At 35.8% G+C, this 19,250-nt stretch overlaps 2 protein-coding genes across 2 annotated transcripts; one reads left to right on the top strand and one right to left on the bottom strand.

Moving 5' to 3' along the window:
- Window positions 1-6,467: 6,467 nt before the first annotated feature.
- Window positions 6,468-9,619, bottom strand: LOC130963553 (pentatricopeptide repeat-containing protein At4g33990-like). Its single transcript, XM_057889657.1, has one exon. It carries the CDS (start codon window positions 9,528-9,530, stop codon window positions 7,059-7,061), a length of 2,472 nt encoding a protein of 823 aa, XP_057745640.1. The 5' UTR covers window positions 9,531-9,619; the 3' UTR covers window positions 6,468-7,058.
- Window positions 9,620-11,113: 1,494 nt separating this feature from the next.
- On the top strand, window positions 11,114-15,251 carry LOC130950600 (inosine triphosphate pyrophosphatase). Its single transcript, XM_057879180.1, has 8 exons — window positions 11,114-11,415; window positions 11,510-11,574; window positions 11,700-11,763; window positions 11,853-11,862; window positions 13,603-13,634; window positions 13,739-13,851; window positions 14,045-14,121; window positions 14,459-15,251. The coding sequence occupies exons 1-8, from the start codon at window positions 11,295-11,297 to the stop codon at window positions 14,574-14,576; spliced, it is 600 nt and encodes a 199-aa protein (XP_057735163.1). The 5' UTR covers window positions 11,114-11,294; the 3' UTR covers window positions 14,577-15,251.
- Window positions 15,252-19,250: the final 3,999 nt, after the last annotated feature.

Raw genomic sequence — 19,250 nt, 5'->3', positions numbered from 1 at the left:
GAGGGACAAAAAATCCACGGGACCTAGTCCAGAAAAATCTTCCACTATCAGAATAATGGGTACACAAACAGTCTTCCTAGTGACACTAGGGCATCTCAACAATCAACAAAATACATCACCAAAACTGGTGGAATCAACATAAACCCTCCACAAAAGTGGGTATCTCAAATCAGGCAATAGAGAAGGCAATACAACAAATAAGTTATATCCTAATGTTCATCTCTACACCAGGAATAACATACTAAAATTTCATAAGAAATGGAGCAAGTTTACCAAGTCAATGTGATCAAGGTTAGCATGCTCTTTTCCACCAAATTTCTTTCTTCTCTCGTCGCCGCACTGTTCCCTTCTTTTCTTTTGTTTTGTAAATGAGAGAGCCAAGCCTCTCGTTCTCTCTCCCTCCGTGGCCTATATGCCACTTCCTTTTTACTTTATTGTTTTTCCTTTTTTTTTTAAAACTTGTGGGCCCCACTTAGTTTGGGGACCCACCAACAAATCTCCCCCTCACCAACTAAGTGGGGATAGGCTGTTCTACCAAGCCCGCTTTTTCTTTGCAGGAATCAAACTTCACTGCAGGTAAACTCTTAGTCATCATATCTGAACCATTATCATCAGTATGGATCTTCTCAAGTGCATATGACTTCATCTCAAGCGCTTGACGTATCCAATGATACCTCACCTCTATATGCTTCGATCTAGAATGAAACGTCGGATTCTTGCTGAGATGGATAGCACTCTGACTGTCACAAAATAACACAAACTTCTCTTGATTGATGCCTAACTCTTGTAGGAATTTCTTCATCCACAAGAGTTCCTTAGAAGTTTCAACAACAGCAATGTATTCTGCTTCTGTAGTAGACAAAGCAACACATTTCTGAAGTCGAGATTGCCACGACACAGCTCCCTCTGCAAAAATCATCATATATCCAGAAGTAGACTTCCTTGAATCAAGATCCCCAGCCATATCTGCATCTGTGTAACCATCCAACACAGGTTGGCCACTCCCAAAGCATAAACAAACTCTGGAAGTACCATTAAGGTATCTGAGAATCCACTTCACTGCTTGCCAGTGTTCCTTGTCAGGATTAGAGAGAAACCGACTAACAACTCCAACGGCATGAGCAATATCTGGCCTGGTGTAAATCATAGCATACATCAAACTGCCAACTGCAGATGCATATGGAATCTTCTTCATTTTCGCTTTCTCTTTCTCACTTGTAGGACATTGCTGCGAGCTCAGCTTGAAATGACTAGCAAGTGGAGTACTAACAGGTTTGGAATTACTCATGCTAAACCTCTCTAAAACCTTCTCAATGTACTTCTGCTGCGACAACCACAGTTTTTCATTCTTCCTGTCACGAGTGATACTCATGCCAAGAATTTTCTTTGCAGGACCCAAATCCTTCATAGCAAAGGATCTGTTCAAGTCTTTCTTAAGACTTTCAATCTTCTTAGTGTCATGACCAACAATCAACATGTCATCAACATAAAGTAAGGGAATTATAAAATCACCATCAGAGAATTTTTTAACATATACATAATGATCAGAAGAAGTCTTACTGTACCCATGACCTTCCATGAAGGAATCAAACTTCGTGTACCACTGCCTTGGCGTTTGCTTCAACCCATATAAGCTCTTCTTCAACTTGCATACAAGATGCTCCTTTCCTTTAATCTCGAAACCCTCTGGTTGCTCCATATAGATTTCCTTATCTATGTCACCGTGAAGGAATGCAGTCTTCACATCAAGCTGTTCAACCTCTAAATTCAAGATAGCCGCCAATCCAAGCACAACTCGAATAGAGGACATCTTCATAACTGGAGAGAAAATTTCCTCAAAATCAATACCTTTCTTTTGCTCAAAGCCTTTCACAACCAATCGAGCTTTGTACCTTAGCCGTGAGACACTTTCATCCGCTTTCAATTTGAACACCCATTTATTCTTGAATGCTCTCTTACCCTTCGGCAACTTCACCAATTCAAAAGTATGATTCTCATGCAAAGATTTCATTTCTTCTTGCATGGCCTTCAACCAATCTTCCTTATGCTCATCAGACATAGCTTCTTGGTAGCTCTCTGGCTCTCCAGTCTCAGTGTTCATCACATACTCATGAGGAGAGTATTTCTGAGAAGGATGACGCTCTCTAGTAGATCTTCTCAATTCAGGCTCAACTGGTGGTTCAGGTGGAATTTCAACATCTGGCACCTCAAGTTGAGGTGTAGGTTCATCATGCAAATCATCACCATCATTATCAACTTGTACATCTCCCCCATCAATAGGAGGTCTAGTGGAAGGACCAGGTTCATCATCAACAGAACGTCTAATAGTTACTGTTGGCTTATCTGTCTTCTCAAGATCTTCAATAGTTTGGTCTTCAAGAAAAATCACATCTCGGCTTCTAATTATCTTCTTGCTCACCGGATCCCATAATCTGTAACCAAAGTCTTCGTGACCATAACCCATGAAGATACACTGCTTTGACTTCCCATCAAGTTTAGACCTTTCATCTCTTGGAATGTGAACAAAAGCTCTGCAGCCAAACACTCTCAAGTGACTATAGGAGACATCTTTTCCTCTCCAAACTTTCTCCGGAACATCACCATTTAGTGGAACTGAAGGAGAAAGGTTGATTAAATCTACTGCAGTCCTCATTGCTTCACCCCAAAAGGATTTAGGCAACTTTGCATGAGAGAGCATACACTTGACTCTATCATTGATAGTACGATTCATTCTCTCAGCAACTCCATTGTGTTGAGGAGTCTTAGGAACCGTCTTCTCAAGCTTGATCCCATGTCCTTTACAATACTCTTCAAATGGACCCCTGTATTCACCACCATTATCTGCTCGAACACATTTCAATTTTCTTCCTGTTTCTCTTTCAACACTTGCATGAAAGTGTTTGAAAATACCGAGCACCTGGTCTTTAGATTTCAAAACAAAAGCCCACACTTTTCGAGAATAATCATCAATAAAAGTAACAAAATATGATGCATCACCTAGTGTCTTAGCATCCATAGTGCAAACATCAGTGTGAACTAAATCTAGAACATGTGATCTCCTATGAGGTCCAGAATTATGAAATGATACTCTAGCATGCTTTCCAACAAAACAATGAGTGCAAGTATTTAAAGTTGTACCTTTCACTGGAAGTGAGTGCTTCTTAGCCAAGATGCTTAGTCCTTTCTCGCTCAAGTAACCAAGACGTATATGCCACAAATCAGAAGAGGAATCATCAACTACATTCATCTCTTCTTTGCACAACTTTGCTTGCAACCGGTAGAGAGTAGTGAGACTATTGTCTTCTCTAGCAACAATGAGAGCTCCTTTGGTAACCTTGCATTTTCCACTACCAAAGGAAGTGCAATACCCCTCTTGATCCAATGCCTTCACTGAAATGAGATTGAACCGCATATCTGGCGCATGCCTAACATTCTTCAACTGCAACTTGCATCCCATATTAGTTTCAAGCCACATATCACCCATACCAATGATATCACACACTCCTTTATCTCCCAATTTGATCTTGCCAAAATTTCCAGCAGTATAGGAAGTGAAAAATTCACGCTTCGGAGTGACATGACATGAGGCACCAGAGTCCATAATCCAAGTGGAATCATCACAGACAAGATTCACATAATTTTCATCATATGTGATAAGAACATCTTCATAAACAATAGCAGCAGTTTCTTTATCACTATCTTTACCTTTGTCTTCGTTTCTTCCCCTTGATTGTTCTCTTTTCAAGAACCTACAATACCTCTTGATATGCCCCGGCTTGCCACAATGGTGACAAATGAACTCCTTTCTTGGCTTGTACTTTTCTCTTGACTTGTTTCGACTCTCTGACCTGTCAGAACTGTGAGGTTTTCTACTTTGACTTCTCCCCCGTGACTCTGAAACAAGTGCTTTTGATTGGGAGGAGGCATTAGTCAAACATCGCTCTCTTCTTCTGGCTTCTCTTCATTCAACATACTCTCTTTAACCATTTCTAACGTCAACTTTCCTTTTGGAGCTGAGTTAGTCAGTGTCACAACCAGAACTTCCCAACTATCAGGCAAAGAGCTCAACAACAACAAGGCTTGCAACTCATCATTCAAGGTGATTTCATTATTTGTCAATTGGTTCACAGTCTCTTGAAAAATGCTCAAGTGTTTCGGCATTGATTTACCTTCAACATACTTCATATTGACAAGTTTCCTAATCAAGAATGCTTTGTTTTGCACATTCTTTCTCTCATATAACTCCTTCAATTTCTTCCACATCTTCTCAGCATTCGTTTCGGTGTCAACATGTGGATACACACTAAGATCAAGCCATTGCCTAATCAAAGCAACTGCCTTCCGATTCAGCTTCTTCCATTCAGCATCGGATTTAGTACCTTTGGATTTATCTCCCTCCACAGGATCATACAAGTCCTTGCTATACAACATATCTTCCATGAGGGTCTTCCAAATTGAATAATTTTGGGAATTCAATTTGACCATATTCGGTTCATGAGTATTTTCCTCCATTTAATCAGCACAGAGATAAACAACCAAAGCTCTGGATACCACTTTGTTGGAAAAACTCAACACACGTTTAAACCAAGAACCTGTCTAACAGCGGAAGCACCAAAAATAATTTTTTCACAACTTGTGCAATTAAATGGGCAACACCAAAGATACTCCAAATAGCAAAATATAATGGCAAAAATTAAATAATCAGACACCAGAATTTTAACGTGAAAAAACCCTCAAAAGAGGGACAAAAAACCCACGGGACCTAGTCCAGAAAAATCTTCCACTATCAGAATAATGGGTACACAAACAGTCTTCCTAGTGACACTAGGGCATCTCAACAATCAACAAAATACATCACCAAAATTGGTGGAATCAACATAAACCCTCCACAAAAGTGGGTATCTCAAATCAGACAACAGAGAAGGCAATACAATAAATAAGTTATATCCTAATGTTCATCTCTACACCAGGAATAACATACTAAAATTTCATAAGAAATGGAGCAAGTTTACCAAGTTAATGTGATCAAGGTTAGCATGCTCTTTTCCCCCAAATTTCCTTCTTCTCTCGTCGCCGCACTGTTCCCTTCTTTTCTTTTGTTTTGTAAATGAGAGAGCCAAGCCTCTCGTTCTCTCTCCCTCCGTGGCCTATATGCCACTTCCTTTTTACTTTATTGTTTTTCCTTTTTTTTTTTAAATTTGTGGGTCCCACTTAGTTTGGGGACCCACCAACGCCTATACTATCCAGAATAATCATTCGGATACCAGGGATAGTAAACATCTCATGTCATAAAATCACTCATTCCAAAAATTACCAAGGATTGAACCCTTGACCTTTCGGATCTAGAACTCTAATACCATATCATGAACTCATTCATACCAAAAGCATAACCTGACAGGACAATGTAACACTAATGCTCATATCTCTAATACTTTCTAAATCTCTATTGTACACATTGTACGCTTAGACTATTGGCTCCCTATACTTTCTCAAATTGTAATGCTGCCACAGTTGAAGAGGCGTGAGAAATTCTAGGATGTAAGGAGATAAAATTACCGATTAAATATTTGGAGACACCATTGAGAACAAATCTAAAACGTGTAGTAACTTGCCATCGAATGATTAAAAAATTAGAGGAGAGACTAAAAAAATGGAAAGACAAATTTTTACTCAAAAGCTGAAAAATGCTAAAAAAAGATCGAGCAAGTGTGGCCTTATTCCACAGGTATTGGTGAACTGCGTATTGTGCTGAGTTAAAGGAAAAAACAGTTCATCGTATATTTTTTGCATGCGACTTGGTCTAGAAAATTTGGGGGGCAATATAATATCCGTTTAGATAGGTTTGCAAGTAATTTTTTATTTATAAAAAAGTATAGTATTAACGTTTAGTATAATTTTTAAAATTAAATTATAATTTTTTAAAAAATTATTTTAAGTATTTATAAAAAATAAATAAAAAAATTCTTATAATAAATTTTTTTATTATTTTTCTTTTAAAATAAATATTTTTAAAATTACAAAATTAAATATAAAATAATTTATTTATAAATTATTTTTAATATAATTATTTATTATTTAAGTTTTTTTTAAAAGAAGATTAATTAAATTGTTACTCAGTAAGCTGAACCATAGTTAAACTTCTACATGTGACAAGTATCACTTATTGATTTGCAGGTCAATTTTGCTACCGGAGATGTGGCCTTTTTTTTTAACAAACACGTAAATATAATGTGGCTGGCTGGGCCATTTTAAATGCTATGTGTTGATTACAATTCTTTTTCAAAGTATATCCATCTGGTTGCTTTAATATTAAATTTATATAAGGCCAAAATGGTACTATGGCTATGTAAAAGGTGTACAGAAAACACCGGGATCACACACAAACCTCAGTGTTGCAGCCACCACTTGACCGCACTACCATCACCCTTGGACAGCGACAATCAACTCCACTGTTCCCTTGCCACTGAACCATTGGCCCCTTGTGCACAATCGTCCCATTCAAAAAAATCTTGACAAATACTCAATTAACAACATTGTCTACATTAAAAGCATTACAAAAATTTGAAGTATAAAGACTTTCTGCATGCTTTTATTTCCAAGATAACCGATGGAAAAAACCCATTAAGAATTCGAAAGCACAAAAAGGTTAGCATGGAATCATAGATAATAGGTGTGTGAATGTACATATTTGAATTGCAAAGTTCAGAGTTACCAATCTAGCAAAAGAAGAGCACTGATGTCCGATACCTATACCAGTTACACCATGACCAACATCAAGTTCATCACTTTGACGATAAGCCTCAAGATCCGTCTAAATATTTAATATAAATCCATGAAGAAAATGCCCAACCAAAAGTGTAAGATACGTATATATCTATGTTAAAATTTCTTGCCATCCAACACAAAACCATCTTAGAAAATAAGGCTTAACACCACAGTTTCAATTCTCCTCTTTCAATCCCAAACGACCATACTCTTAAATCAAAATTTTGTCATATCTTTCTAATCAATGTCTTCATTTAAGATCAACCTTCTCAAGCTCCCAAAATTTAGCAATACTACCAGTAATCACCACATGAGCAAATCCCACATTTGAAGTGATGGAAGCGATTTGAATCCCTCATAATAATGTCCCTCTCAGTAATTCTGGATATGAACTTAGCTGCATTATGACAATCACCGCAAACACGCAAGTTCTTGAATATCCTAATGGGACTTCTTGGTGAGGTGCTGATAATACCAAACGCCATTGCCAATCTCTCGCTATGACTCATCAAAATCTGCTCTTTTTCGTCATCCTCAACATCTTGCAGGACAAAACTGTAGTCTGGAACATAACCAAGGTTCTTCATTTTGGCAGTCAAAACCCTTAATTCCTCGTATATCTCAGTGCATTTAGGATGGCTTTGGTTCCCAGTGTAGAAGACTTCAACTATATTGCCCACTACAACAGAGCTCCATCCCGGAGTCTTCCTCAGACCACGATCTCTGGCCAATGATCTTACTTTAGTCACTCCTTCCCATTTGCCGATGTTTGCATACATATTCGATAGCAAAACATAATAGCCAACATTTTCAGAATCAACTTCCAACAAACGACTTGAAGCAAAGGTACCCAAATCTACATTTCCATGTATTCTACAAGCACTAAGAAGAGCCCCCCAGATCGACGCATCAGGCTGTATGGGCATGCTGCTCACTAAATTATACGCCTTCTCCAAATACCCAGCACGTCCAAGCAAATCAACCATGCAACCATAATGTCTCAAATTTGGCTTGATTCCATACTCTTTCTGCATCAAATCAAAGCAGCGCTCGCCCTCATTCACTAAACCAGAATGACTACATGCCGACAACAACGATACGAATGTGATATGATCTGGCTCTACCCCTTCAGCTAGCATATCCTTGAAAAGTTGGAGTGCTACTTCTCCATCTCCGTGAATCCCAAGAGACGATATTATAGCATTCCAAGGAACTGAAGTTTCCCGTGGAATTTCATTGAATAATGATATTCCATCAACTAACCTCCCACATTTTCCGTACATGTCAATTAGGCTGGTAGCCACAAAGATATCCTTGTAGAGACAGTTCTTAATTAACCTTCCATGAATTTTCATTCCTTGTTGCAAAGCTCCAACATGTGAATATGCTGGGAGAATGCTCACCCATGTCCCTTGGTTGGGGATTATCTTTGTACACTCTTCCATCATGTTGAAAGCATCAACTGCCTCACTTGCAAGACCATTCTGTGTGTAACCTGTGATCAAAGTGTTCCATGAAATTATATCTTTAATAGGTAGTTGTTCAAAAACCGTTCGAGCACAATTCATAGCACCCAATTTCGCATACATATTCACAAGTGCATTTCCAATCACAACATCCTTTTCAAGCCATTCATGCCTAATAATGAATCCATGAATTGAACTGCTTATCCTTCGATCACTTAACTGACCAAAGATTGAAGCCAAACTCACAATTGTCAACAAATCAGGCTGAATTCCTACAAACTGCATCTCTTTAAACAACCTGAGTGCAGTAGCTGCATCATCATTCTGCTCGTATGCAGCAATTATGGAATTCCAAGATACCAGATCCCTAATTTTCATGTGATCGAAAACCTTCTGCGCATCCCCAAGCCTCCCAAACTTAGAATACACATTTATCAAAGAATTTGATACAAACACGTCCATGTCCAAACCATGCTTTATCACATACAAATGAATCAACATCCCACTAAAAATATCACCCGACTGCGCACAAACAGGAAGCACGCTCGACACAGTAACGGGATCCATCTTCAGCCCCTCACTTCTCATCCTATTCAAGACGTCCAATGCCTCAGCAGCATTTCCATTCTGACAAAACGCAGAAATCATTGCATTCCAAGTACCCACATCTCGATCAGGCATTTCATCAAACACCTCGTATGCAATATCCAAAGCACCAAACCGCGAATACAAATTGATCAATGAGGCAGCCACAAATACATCCCGTTCAAAACCCAACTTCACAACGTAGCAATGTATCTTCTTGCCATCAATTAGACTCACACAGGCTTTCAACACAGGCGGGAAGGTATAAAAATCAGGCCTCAAACCAGATACTAACAAGAATTCATTGAAACAGCTCAATGCCTCGTGGCGCCGGCAGCTGCGAACATAAGCAGCCACCATTGAGTTCCAGGCAAAGAGATTCTTTTTCTGAAGGTGGTTGAAAGTGGAGCGAGAGAATGTGATGTCTCCAAGAGAAGCATACAAATTAACCAGCTTTGTTGACAAAACAACATCTTGAGCTTTTCCCAACACAACGAGAAGAGTGTGAAGCCGCTTAGCGATGTTGATGTCCCTGCAAACTCGGATTAGAACGTCGAAATCGAAATCGAAACCGGAAGTGGAAGTGCCAACTTTGATGTTCTTGTGGAAGTGTAGAGGAGTTGCAGGGGCATGATGAACCCATCTCTGCAATGGCAGAACCCTGGAAACGAGGTTGAGTTTACAAATGGGGACAAATTTGAGAACTGACAGCATATAGAGAAGTGAAGAGTGGCATGAGATGAGGGAACCAAAGTGCCAAATCTTCACTTAATGGAGAATTAACAGAGTATCAAAGGAGAGTTAGAGACTATTAAAATTGAGATTAGGGAAATTATTAGGTAAAACACAATTTTGATTTGGAACCATAATCAAATTTTAAGTGTTATTAGTATGAGATGAGGCGAAGATACGTTGATGCAGCAATTGGTATACAATTAAGTAAAGAAAAATGTTTAGGGTGTCCGCGTCAAAAAATCTAGTTAATAATTGAAAAAAGAATTATTTAAAAGGAATACTTAAAAATTAAGAGCAATAAAGATGGGAAATTATTTTTGACATTGGGTAGGGAAGGGTGTTTGATCATAAGTTGTTAGGGTATTAATTTTAACGATGATCGAAGGTGAATATTAAAATTAGTCACTAAAATTAAAAATTAATATAAAATATATATTAAAAATAAATTTAATATTATATATTTATATATAAATATATAATAACTAATTTTAATAATTAATTATAATATATAAATAATATTTTGTAATTTTAAATATAGTACTATTTTTTATTTAAAGTACACAAATTAGATTTTTTAATTTTTGGAATATAGAAATTGAACTCTAAAAAAAATTGAAAATTTAAATTAGGCTGTCCAATTTTAAATTTATTTTTCACTAATAACAAATTGAATAATAAAATTTATTTAATATCAATTTTAAAAATAAAATTATTAGATATAAATGAAAAATACTCAGAATTTTTAATAATGTTTTACACACATGTTTGATCAATATAAAAAAAATTAACCCAATAAAGATATTTAAAAATTTATCCAAAATTAATTTATAATTTGAAAATTAAAATTAAAAAATTAAGATTTAAAATGACCAGATAATAAAATGATCAATTAATAGGATGTTATTTTGTTAATGATGGTGAATAAAATTGTGCTGTTGAAATAAATAAGAAAAGGGTCAACACTTATATTGATTTTTAAGTTTTTTTAATCAAATACTTTGATTTTTAACAAATTTTTATTTTTCTAGAAATTTCTAAGACGAAGTTGATTTTTTTGTAAAGAAAATTAATTTATTTTAAGTTAATATATTTGTTATAAATGATAAAGAGATCAAATTGAGTAATTCTTAAAGAATTCATTAGGGACCAATTTAAATATACACTTAAAAAATTCAAATGATAATTTTAAAGAAAAAGTAGGAATTACTTTGTTCAAATAATTGGGCAATGTTAATCCACTTTAAAAAAAATAAAGTACAATACTTTTTAAATTTTAAAACCAAAATTTTAAATATTAAATTCTATATTTTAAATCCTAAATTATGAATTTTAACTCTTAAACTTTAATTTTAAATTCTAATATCTGAATTTGAGTCATTAATATAAAATATAATAAATAAAAAATTAAAATTTATTTAATTAATAAAAAAATATAATATTTTCTTTAGTTAGTAAATACTAAATAGGGTATTAAGATGAGCCAAATAATTGTTTATTAGTTGAAATTGAATTTTTTTTTTTAAAAAAAAAAGAAAAAAAGAAAAACCCCTAGTCTGAGTGCGGTTTGCCACTTCTCTTTGTTTTCATAACTGATGCAAAGCATTGCTTGCAGGCACCACCATAGCCACTCCCAATTCCGAAGGAGTCAAAGTATTCCACTCTACTTTACTGGTGTGTGGTTCGCTTTCTACCTTCTAACACCAGAAGCAAAATCAAATCTGGAAGAAGATTTAGTTTCGCGAAATGGCTTCTGGATTGGTACTTTCACGTCCTGTTACTTTTGTGACCGGCAATGCCAAAAAGCTTGATGAAGTTCGTGCCATCTTGGGCCAGTCAATTCCATTTCAGTCCCTCAAACTTGATTGTAACACTTCACTCTTCCCTCTAATTTCCTTTAATTTATCCCTTTCTTCTGTTTGTTTTATGTTTTTATTCTTACAAGGGTTTTGTTTTTGCAGTGCCAGAGTTGCAAGGAGAACCTGAAGATATCTCCAAAGAGAAGGCTCGTTTGGCTGCTGTTCAGGTATCCACTCACAATCTGGATTTCACTGATTCCATTATGTGTGTGATTTTAGGGTGGATTTTTTCTTTTTTTTCCCCTTAATTTTTTAACCTTTCTGATGGTTTAGTTTTCTAATTTATGTAAAGGTTAATGGACCTGTGTTGGTTGAAGACACTTGCCTTTGTTTCAATGCCTTGAAAGGTCTTCCAGGTTGGAATAATTTTCTTGTTTTACATGATTCTAAGTTGGGAGTATTCAACCTGACACTGATTTTGTTTGAATGTTTTAATTTTTTACAGGGCCTTACATGTAAGTTCTATTTCACTTTTTATCATCATCTTAAGGTACTCTCCTTTTGGGTTCATAAAAAGTGTTGTTAATTTTTATATTTGTTCTATGAGACCAATACCTTGATACTGTGAAAATAAATGAATAAGGAAAAAGGACAATTTGTCAAAATTGGTTGAAAATCGGTAGTAGATTGATGAATGAAAGCAAGGGGTCAATTTGTAACATTTAGGAATGGCTTCTCCTCTATGTAAGGATAGCTTGTGAATGAGCACTGTGCCACTGTGTCAGATTGTTCATATCAAAATTTAAACCCACTATTATTTCTTGATCATAACTCTGTGATGGTAGTACTAGACTGCTGGTTCTTTGTCTTGGTAGGGGAAATCACTATATGCTACCAATATCTGTTTGATTCACCATTTGCATATGATTCATTTGTTCTGGTAGTATTATGACCATATACATCATCCAAATGGTTAAGTACATACTCAAAGTGGATCTATTGTGTACATTAAAGTTGGAACTTCTAATTGACGCAGCCTTATTTGCAGTGTTCCAATTGTACGACAGCACAATGATTATCTTTTGTTTCCCACCTCCACTCGACTTTCTGAAATTTGATTTCCTCTTCTTCCCTTTTTCTAAATCAGCCAAATTCCACCCTGTCTTCTTCCTTCCGATGATAAGTGATCTTTCTCATATGTTTTTTGATAGACTTGTTCCAGTGGAGCTACTGAATCCTTTTGAACAAGGGTTGAATCAAGAGTGCTATGCTTTATTATTCACAATGTGTTGTAGAAATGCATTTTCACTGCAACGACAAACCAATCTTCCTACTAACTCGGGTTGGTTACAATTTACATGGATTTTAGTTTGGGTTTGGGCTTGAAATTGTATTATAAATTCATGGTCTCTTTCTATCCTTGATCATTCTTAACAGTGTCCAATATGTCGGTTTTAGACTCCACCTAGGGAATGCATAGCTAATCCAATCCTTTCCACAATTTTGACATTTCTAATCATATTTATCCCAGTTTCTCTTCCCATCCATTGTGACTGTCTGTGCGCATGATTAGAATTCTGCAGTCCAACATTCTTTGATTTTAATTCAATAGAAGTTTACCTTCTAGGACCTATTTGAATTGAATATACTAGCCAATAAGAGTAATATAGATAATAAGGCAGCAGGAATAAGAATAGCTTAGGCAGGAAAAGCTGTTAACAACATTTACAGATCAATAGAAAGGGGGTGGAAGAGTCGGTTAGGGCCTATTTGGGTAAAAAGAATTTAAGCGCTTGTGTGTAAAGAACTAAACTTAATTTGCGAATGAGTTCTTGTGTTTGAATATGCAGCGACAGCCACTTCTTTTTAGCATTTTAAATACTTCTTAAGAGGCTAAATATTCTACTTCTCAAAAATCACTAAAAAGAGCTTTTGGGGAGGGTTAAGATGTATAATCGAACAGGGAAAAATGTTAGAAATGTGAATTTTAACTTATAACAACTATTGAATGTATAGCTAGCTGAACGACTTAAGTCTTAGACTTAGTCAATACAGAAACTAGTTTTTGATCACTAAGAAGTTGGATTATATTATATATTATTCATATGTGGATCTACGACGACCCCGCCTAGGGGCATAAGGCTTTGTTGTTGTTGTTGTTGTTGTTGTTGTTGTTGTTGTACTATTCATACGTGGATCTACCTGAGGTTATATGCAATCTTGTCATAGTCTAATGAGTTTGATAAATCATGCAGCAAATGGTTTTTGCAGAAGATTGGTCACCAAGGTTGTCCCTAAGCTGACTTGTTTTGAATTAACTTTCACTTCTTTGAGTACCTTTCTTCAGGATATCTCAGAATCTGATCTACTCATTTCCAACTTATTTTCCAGGTCTCAACAATTTGTTGAGGGCATATGATGATAAATCAGCTTATGCCTTATGTGTATTTTCCTTTGCGATTGGCCCGAATAGCGAACCTATCACATTTGCTGGAAAAACTCCGGTATCGCTCTGAAATCCCATATGCTGTTTCTGTCTACCATATATTATACACATTTTCTTTGAATTGACTGTCGTGTTAGTAAACAAACACGAATCTAATTATTTTTTGAAGTTGCAAAAGCGAATAAATTCAGTTACGGAGTTCCCATGCGTAACTTGATGTTTTGCTAACTCGTGTTTTGCTGTCATGATAGGGGAAGATTGTTCTTCCAAGAGGACCCACTGATTTTGGATGGGATCCAATTTTTCAACCTGATGGCTATGAGCAAACGTAATTCGATCTATTCTCGTTTTTAATTCATTTTTATAACAAAAGTAGAGCTAGAAATTTCTCTGAGGAAGCGTGTGGTTTGTGAAAAGTTTTCAAATTTTTAGGAATCTTACATTGCCGATACAGGGTTTTTGTGTAAAATTCCCAGAAATGTAAAAACGTTGTTCTAACCACGCGCTCCCTGAGGGTATTGGGGAAGAGGGATGACAGGCAAGGAAGAGACCCTAAACTCGAATGAGATATGCAAAAGATAACCACTAACTGTGTTCAAATTCTCCTTTTTTTGTCATGCTTCTTTGTTACAAAATGCTAATCTATTAAAATTTATCCCTTGTAGGTATGCAGAGATGCCCAAGGAGGAGAAGAATAAAATTTCCCACCGCTTCAGATCTCTTGAACTAGTGAAGTCATATTTTGCGGAAGCTGGATATGCATTTCAGATCAATAATGTCTGACAGAGCTTTTGTTGCCATTGAGGTTAGATTATAGGTTGCAAGAACTTTATGAAATTTGGTTCAGTTTTTGGCTAGTTGCCATTTCTTTGTTAGACTTGAATATGGAAAATGAAATTTGAGTTCAACAATAGAAGAATCAACGATCGCTCAAATTGACAGCAAAGTTGGATTTCTAGCAATATGGAAATCATTTGAAGATATTAAAAGGTAGCTTTCTATGTCATTTATCTTTAAAAGAGAAAAATTCTAAAACTTTAGTGTAAATTAGGCACATTGTATAATATTAAAAAACTTGTGTGGCCGTGTACTATCAAGTTTTATCCCTTTTGGTCATGTATAACACAAACCACTCACTACAGTGCACATCCCAGCAGTGCCGGGGTGTGGCTGCTTCAAGAGGCAATGTGTAAGGCCACAAATGTCAGTGGAGAAACAGATTTATGCGTTGCAGAGATTCAAACATTGGAGCGGATTTGACATATGCACATTGTTAGCTTACTAGGTTCTTTTACAAACTATGAGACCACTCTTTTTGGAACTCTAGATGAAGTTCTTCATGGGAAGATAATGGACATTTCAACGTTGTTTTTGTTGCGTGTGCGGGTGAGAGAGACCAAATTAAGTCGAGTGAAAAATTAAATAATCAAATTAAGTCATGAAGTTAAATTTAATGGACTATTTTAGATCAACTGAAATTTATTAGACCAAATTGAATCACATGTTAAATTTAAAGGACTATGTTAAGTATTTAATTTCTGAAGCACTTAAACAAAAGAGACATCAACATAAACATGAATATCTATATTAGGTCTACAGAATTAGAAAAATTATTGAAAAAAAATCTGTGAAAATCACAAACACATCCTCATTTTGATATACTGATTAACATACTAGTATAATATTAATATTATTAAAACATGATAGGGTTAAGCTCTTAAATAAGTCTTGATAGTTTAAAAAAAGAGGTAAATACTAAATTGGTACTTGAAAAATTCTGGCGCTGACAAAATAATACTTGATTTTTGTTATTGATAAAATAGTCCCTAAGGTAGTGTTTGTTTTGAGAGACTGAGACTCAGTATCATGTTTATTAATTCAGAGACTGGTACTAAAATTTCTGTCTTTATCCCCAAAATTTCAATATTTCAGTACCTCCAAAAAGTGGGGATACAGGGGACTAAAATTTTTAGAGATGAAGACTAAAACTTTAATAACATTTTATACTTAAAATACCTTTATTTCAATTAATTAATTCCAACTTTACACTTTATACAAATTAAATTAGAATTTCATTCTTGTTTCAATTTCTGTCTCTCACTTTGCACCAAACAGAATACTGAGATTTATTTCAATATCTGTCTCTTAGTCTCTGTCTCTCAGTCTCAGTCTTTCCGTCTCTGTCTCTCCACCAAACACTATCTAAAAGATTTTAAAATTTGACAAGTGTGTCTCCAAACTCGCCGGAGCAAATCTCCGGCAAGCACAATGTTGACGTGACTACCATGTTTTGGTGACCTGACAAACCATCTCCAAAGCCTCCTCCCAACGCACACTCCTTCCCCTTCCCTCTCCCTCCCCGTCGCAACCCCCGTTCCCAATGCACACTTCTCCTGCATCGCAGCCCCTGCTCCATCACAACCCCCCTCCCCAACATACACCCCCTTTCCTCCCTCAACACCACCATTCGCAGCAACAACAACCTTAACATCAATAGCAACAACAATCTCCACCATTCCCCCTCCCCAACGCACACTACCCCTCTCTCCCTCAACTCTACCATTCGCAGCAATAACAATCTCAACATCAACAGCAACAGCAATCTCCACTACTCTCCCTTTCCCAACGCACACCCTCAACATCACCACTCGCAGCAACAATAACCTCAAATCAACAGAATTGTCCCAAATCATGAATTGTCCCAATTTTTTAGATTAGTTTATAATTTAAAAAGATTAATAACAATAAAACTCAGAGAAAACAAACAAATTCATATATAATAATCAAAATAAAATAAAATAAAGCTTAACAGAGACACCGCCAAAGCAAGAAGCTGATTTAGATAAGGTCAGAAGAAGAACACTAGAAACAGAGGAGGCACGGCACGACGGAGCCAAGATGAAACACAGACAGAGGAGGCAGGGTAGGGACTGGGGGCGAGTAGCAAGCAGAAGTGAGGGAGATGAGGCCGACGAAGGAGACAGATGATGTTAGTAGACGCAGAAGACCCGACGACGAGATGGCAACAGTGCGGTGTCGATGACACTAGCTTTGTAAGACTGAGAAGGTTGAACTCCACTACCATTTTAGGGAAGAGTGAGTTGAGAGTGTGAGACAGTATGTTGGGAATGGGGGATTAGAGTTCAAAGGGGCAAGAGAAGGGGATTAGAGTTCAGAAGGTGGGATTTTGGATTGGGGAGGGGAGAAGTACATTGGAGGGGGGATTATGGTTAGGGTTGGGGAGGGGGTAGAGTGTATTCAAGAAGGTGAAGAGAGGGAGTGCGTTGGGGAGGGGGAAGGGGGGAGTGCGTTAGGGAAAGGGAAAGGGAAGTGCATTGGAGGGGAAGGATTAGAGTTGGGGAGGGTTTTTGCCATGTCATCAAAATTAGTGGCCATGTCAGCATTGTTGTATTTGTCGGAGATATGCTCCGGCGAATTCGTGGGTACGCTTGTCAAATTTTAAAATCTTTCAAGGACTATTTTGTCAATAACAAAAGTCAGGTACCATTTTTGTCAGCGTCAAAATCTTTTGAGTTTCGATTCAGTATTTACCTCTTGAAAAAATTATTATTCTGTGAAAATAATAGTTGTAATTTTACTGTTTTAGCAAGTCATGTCAATATTACCCAAAAAAAGAGGGAAAATCCTAGTGTCAAGGTTTTATTTTATTTTTTTTTTTTTGTCAAGCGGATTGAACAACTCCCAATCCTAAGCATTACACCTATGTTTCACACACACACACAACACACTCACACACACTACCATGGATATTATGGGTTCTTAAACCAACAACCAGCCTCAGCTGGGATTAGAATCCGGATGCAGCGTTGTATGAGACAGATAGTTAAACCATCTGTGCTAGGCCTCGGCTACATCAAGGTTTTGTTTTTTTTTTTTTTTGTACAAAGGTTTTGTTTTTAAAGAGAAAGAAAATATTTTTTAATTAATTTGATTTGTTTCCTCAACAATTTTTTTTTTTTGGTGAACCTCAACGTATTATTTAAGTCTTGACTTATTTACTTCACATGGACCTTTTAAAAAGACATGATTCCTTTTTACAAGCTTAGCCCAATCTAAAGATAATTTATTAGCTAAGCCTTTCATGACTAAAATAAAGAAAGAAATTTAAGCCTTTTAATAAAAAGATAGATCTATCACTAGATTAATCAACAAGCTTTATAGAGGTTGAGACAAGGGACCCTGAAATATATATAATAGGTTGCATGATATATATACTTTTGAATAAGATACGAATAACAATTTTAAGCCTTTAGTTTGTTAAAGTAAATGATATTAACATTAATATTATCTGTAAAAGTTAACAATCACATAACTATTAAAAAAAAATTGACCTTTTTCGGTAAAAAAAATTCTCTACATACAAACATTTTTTCATACAAATCATATAAATTATTTATTTTTTTTCTTTCTCCTCCCAAAAAGAATTATTAGAATATGAAATAAGAAAATGAAGAAGAAGAAGTAGCAGAAGATGAGGAGGAGAAAGAGAAAGAATTCTGAATTATGCATAAGGTGTACTTCAACGAATTTTGGGTGTATTTTTTAAATCCTTGGGTGTATTTTTGTAATCATTTGGGTGTATTTCTCTAATCCTTCGGATGTATTTCTATAATCGTTTGGGTGAATTCCAGTACCCGTTTAGGTGTATTTTTGTAACCGTTTGGGTGTATTTCTGTAATCGGTTGGGTGTATTTCTGTAATTCCATTATCTTCAAAACGATTTCAAAGCTTAATTTCAGAAACCATGAAAATCGAAAAAAAACGAAACAAGAATACCAATGATAAACGCAGATAAAACAACGAATGAAAAGGCAAAGAAAGAACGTACGAAGGAGATCGAACAAATTTGACAAAAAACTCGTTTTCATGGAGGAAGAAGAAGAAGAGTAGGAGAAGAAGAAGGAGAAGAAGAAAGAAGAGGAGGAGGAGAAGGAGGAACGCGAAGCACGCCATTGAAATTGTATATGAGCAAGTGTACTTTTTGTTAAGTTTCTTCCAATTTATATGACTTGTAAACCAAATGACTTGTATATGTAGCACTCCTCTTTCAGTAAACATGTATGATGATATCATATATAAAATTAGTCAAGATAATAAATAATTTTTAACTCAACCAATTATTTTAGGTTGAATTTTAGAAATAGAAAAAATAACTTTTGGTATTTAATATATGAAAATAGATATTTTAAAGGAAAAAAAATTAGACACTAACCTTTTTCTGTCTTCTTTATATATAATAGATTATGTATTTGATTTTTGCTAAAAAATATGTTGGATTTTGTTTTATATATATGTCTAAGTTTATGAATAATACATCATATATTATTTAATCAAATACACTTATAAGTTAACCAAGGGTCAAGACCTGATGTTTGATTGAACATAGAAAAATTTTAAAAATTTCGGAACAATGGCTCCATTCTTTGAGATATTTAT

This window comes from Arachis stenosperma, chromosome 1 (genome assembly GCF_014773155.1).
Source record: "Arachis stenosperma cultivar V10309 chromosome 1, arast.V10309.gnm1.PFL2, whole genome shotgun sequence".
Taxonomy (NCBI): domain Eukaryota; kingdom Viridiplantae; phylum Streptophyta; class Magnoliopsida; order Fabales; family Fabaceae; genus Arachis; species Arachis stenosperma.
Note: the sequence above shows the minus strand (reverse complement) of the source record. Positions and strands in the feature narration are given on the sequence as shown.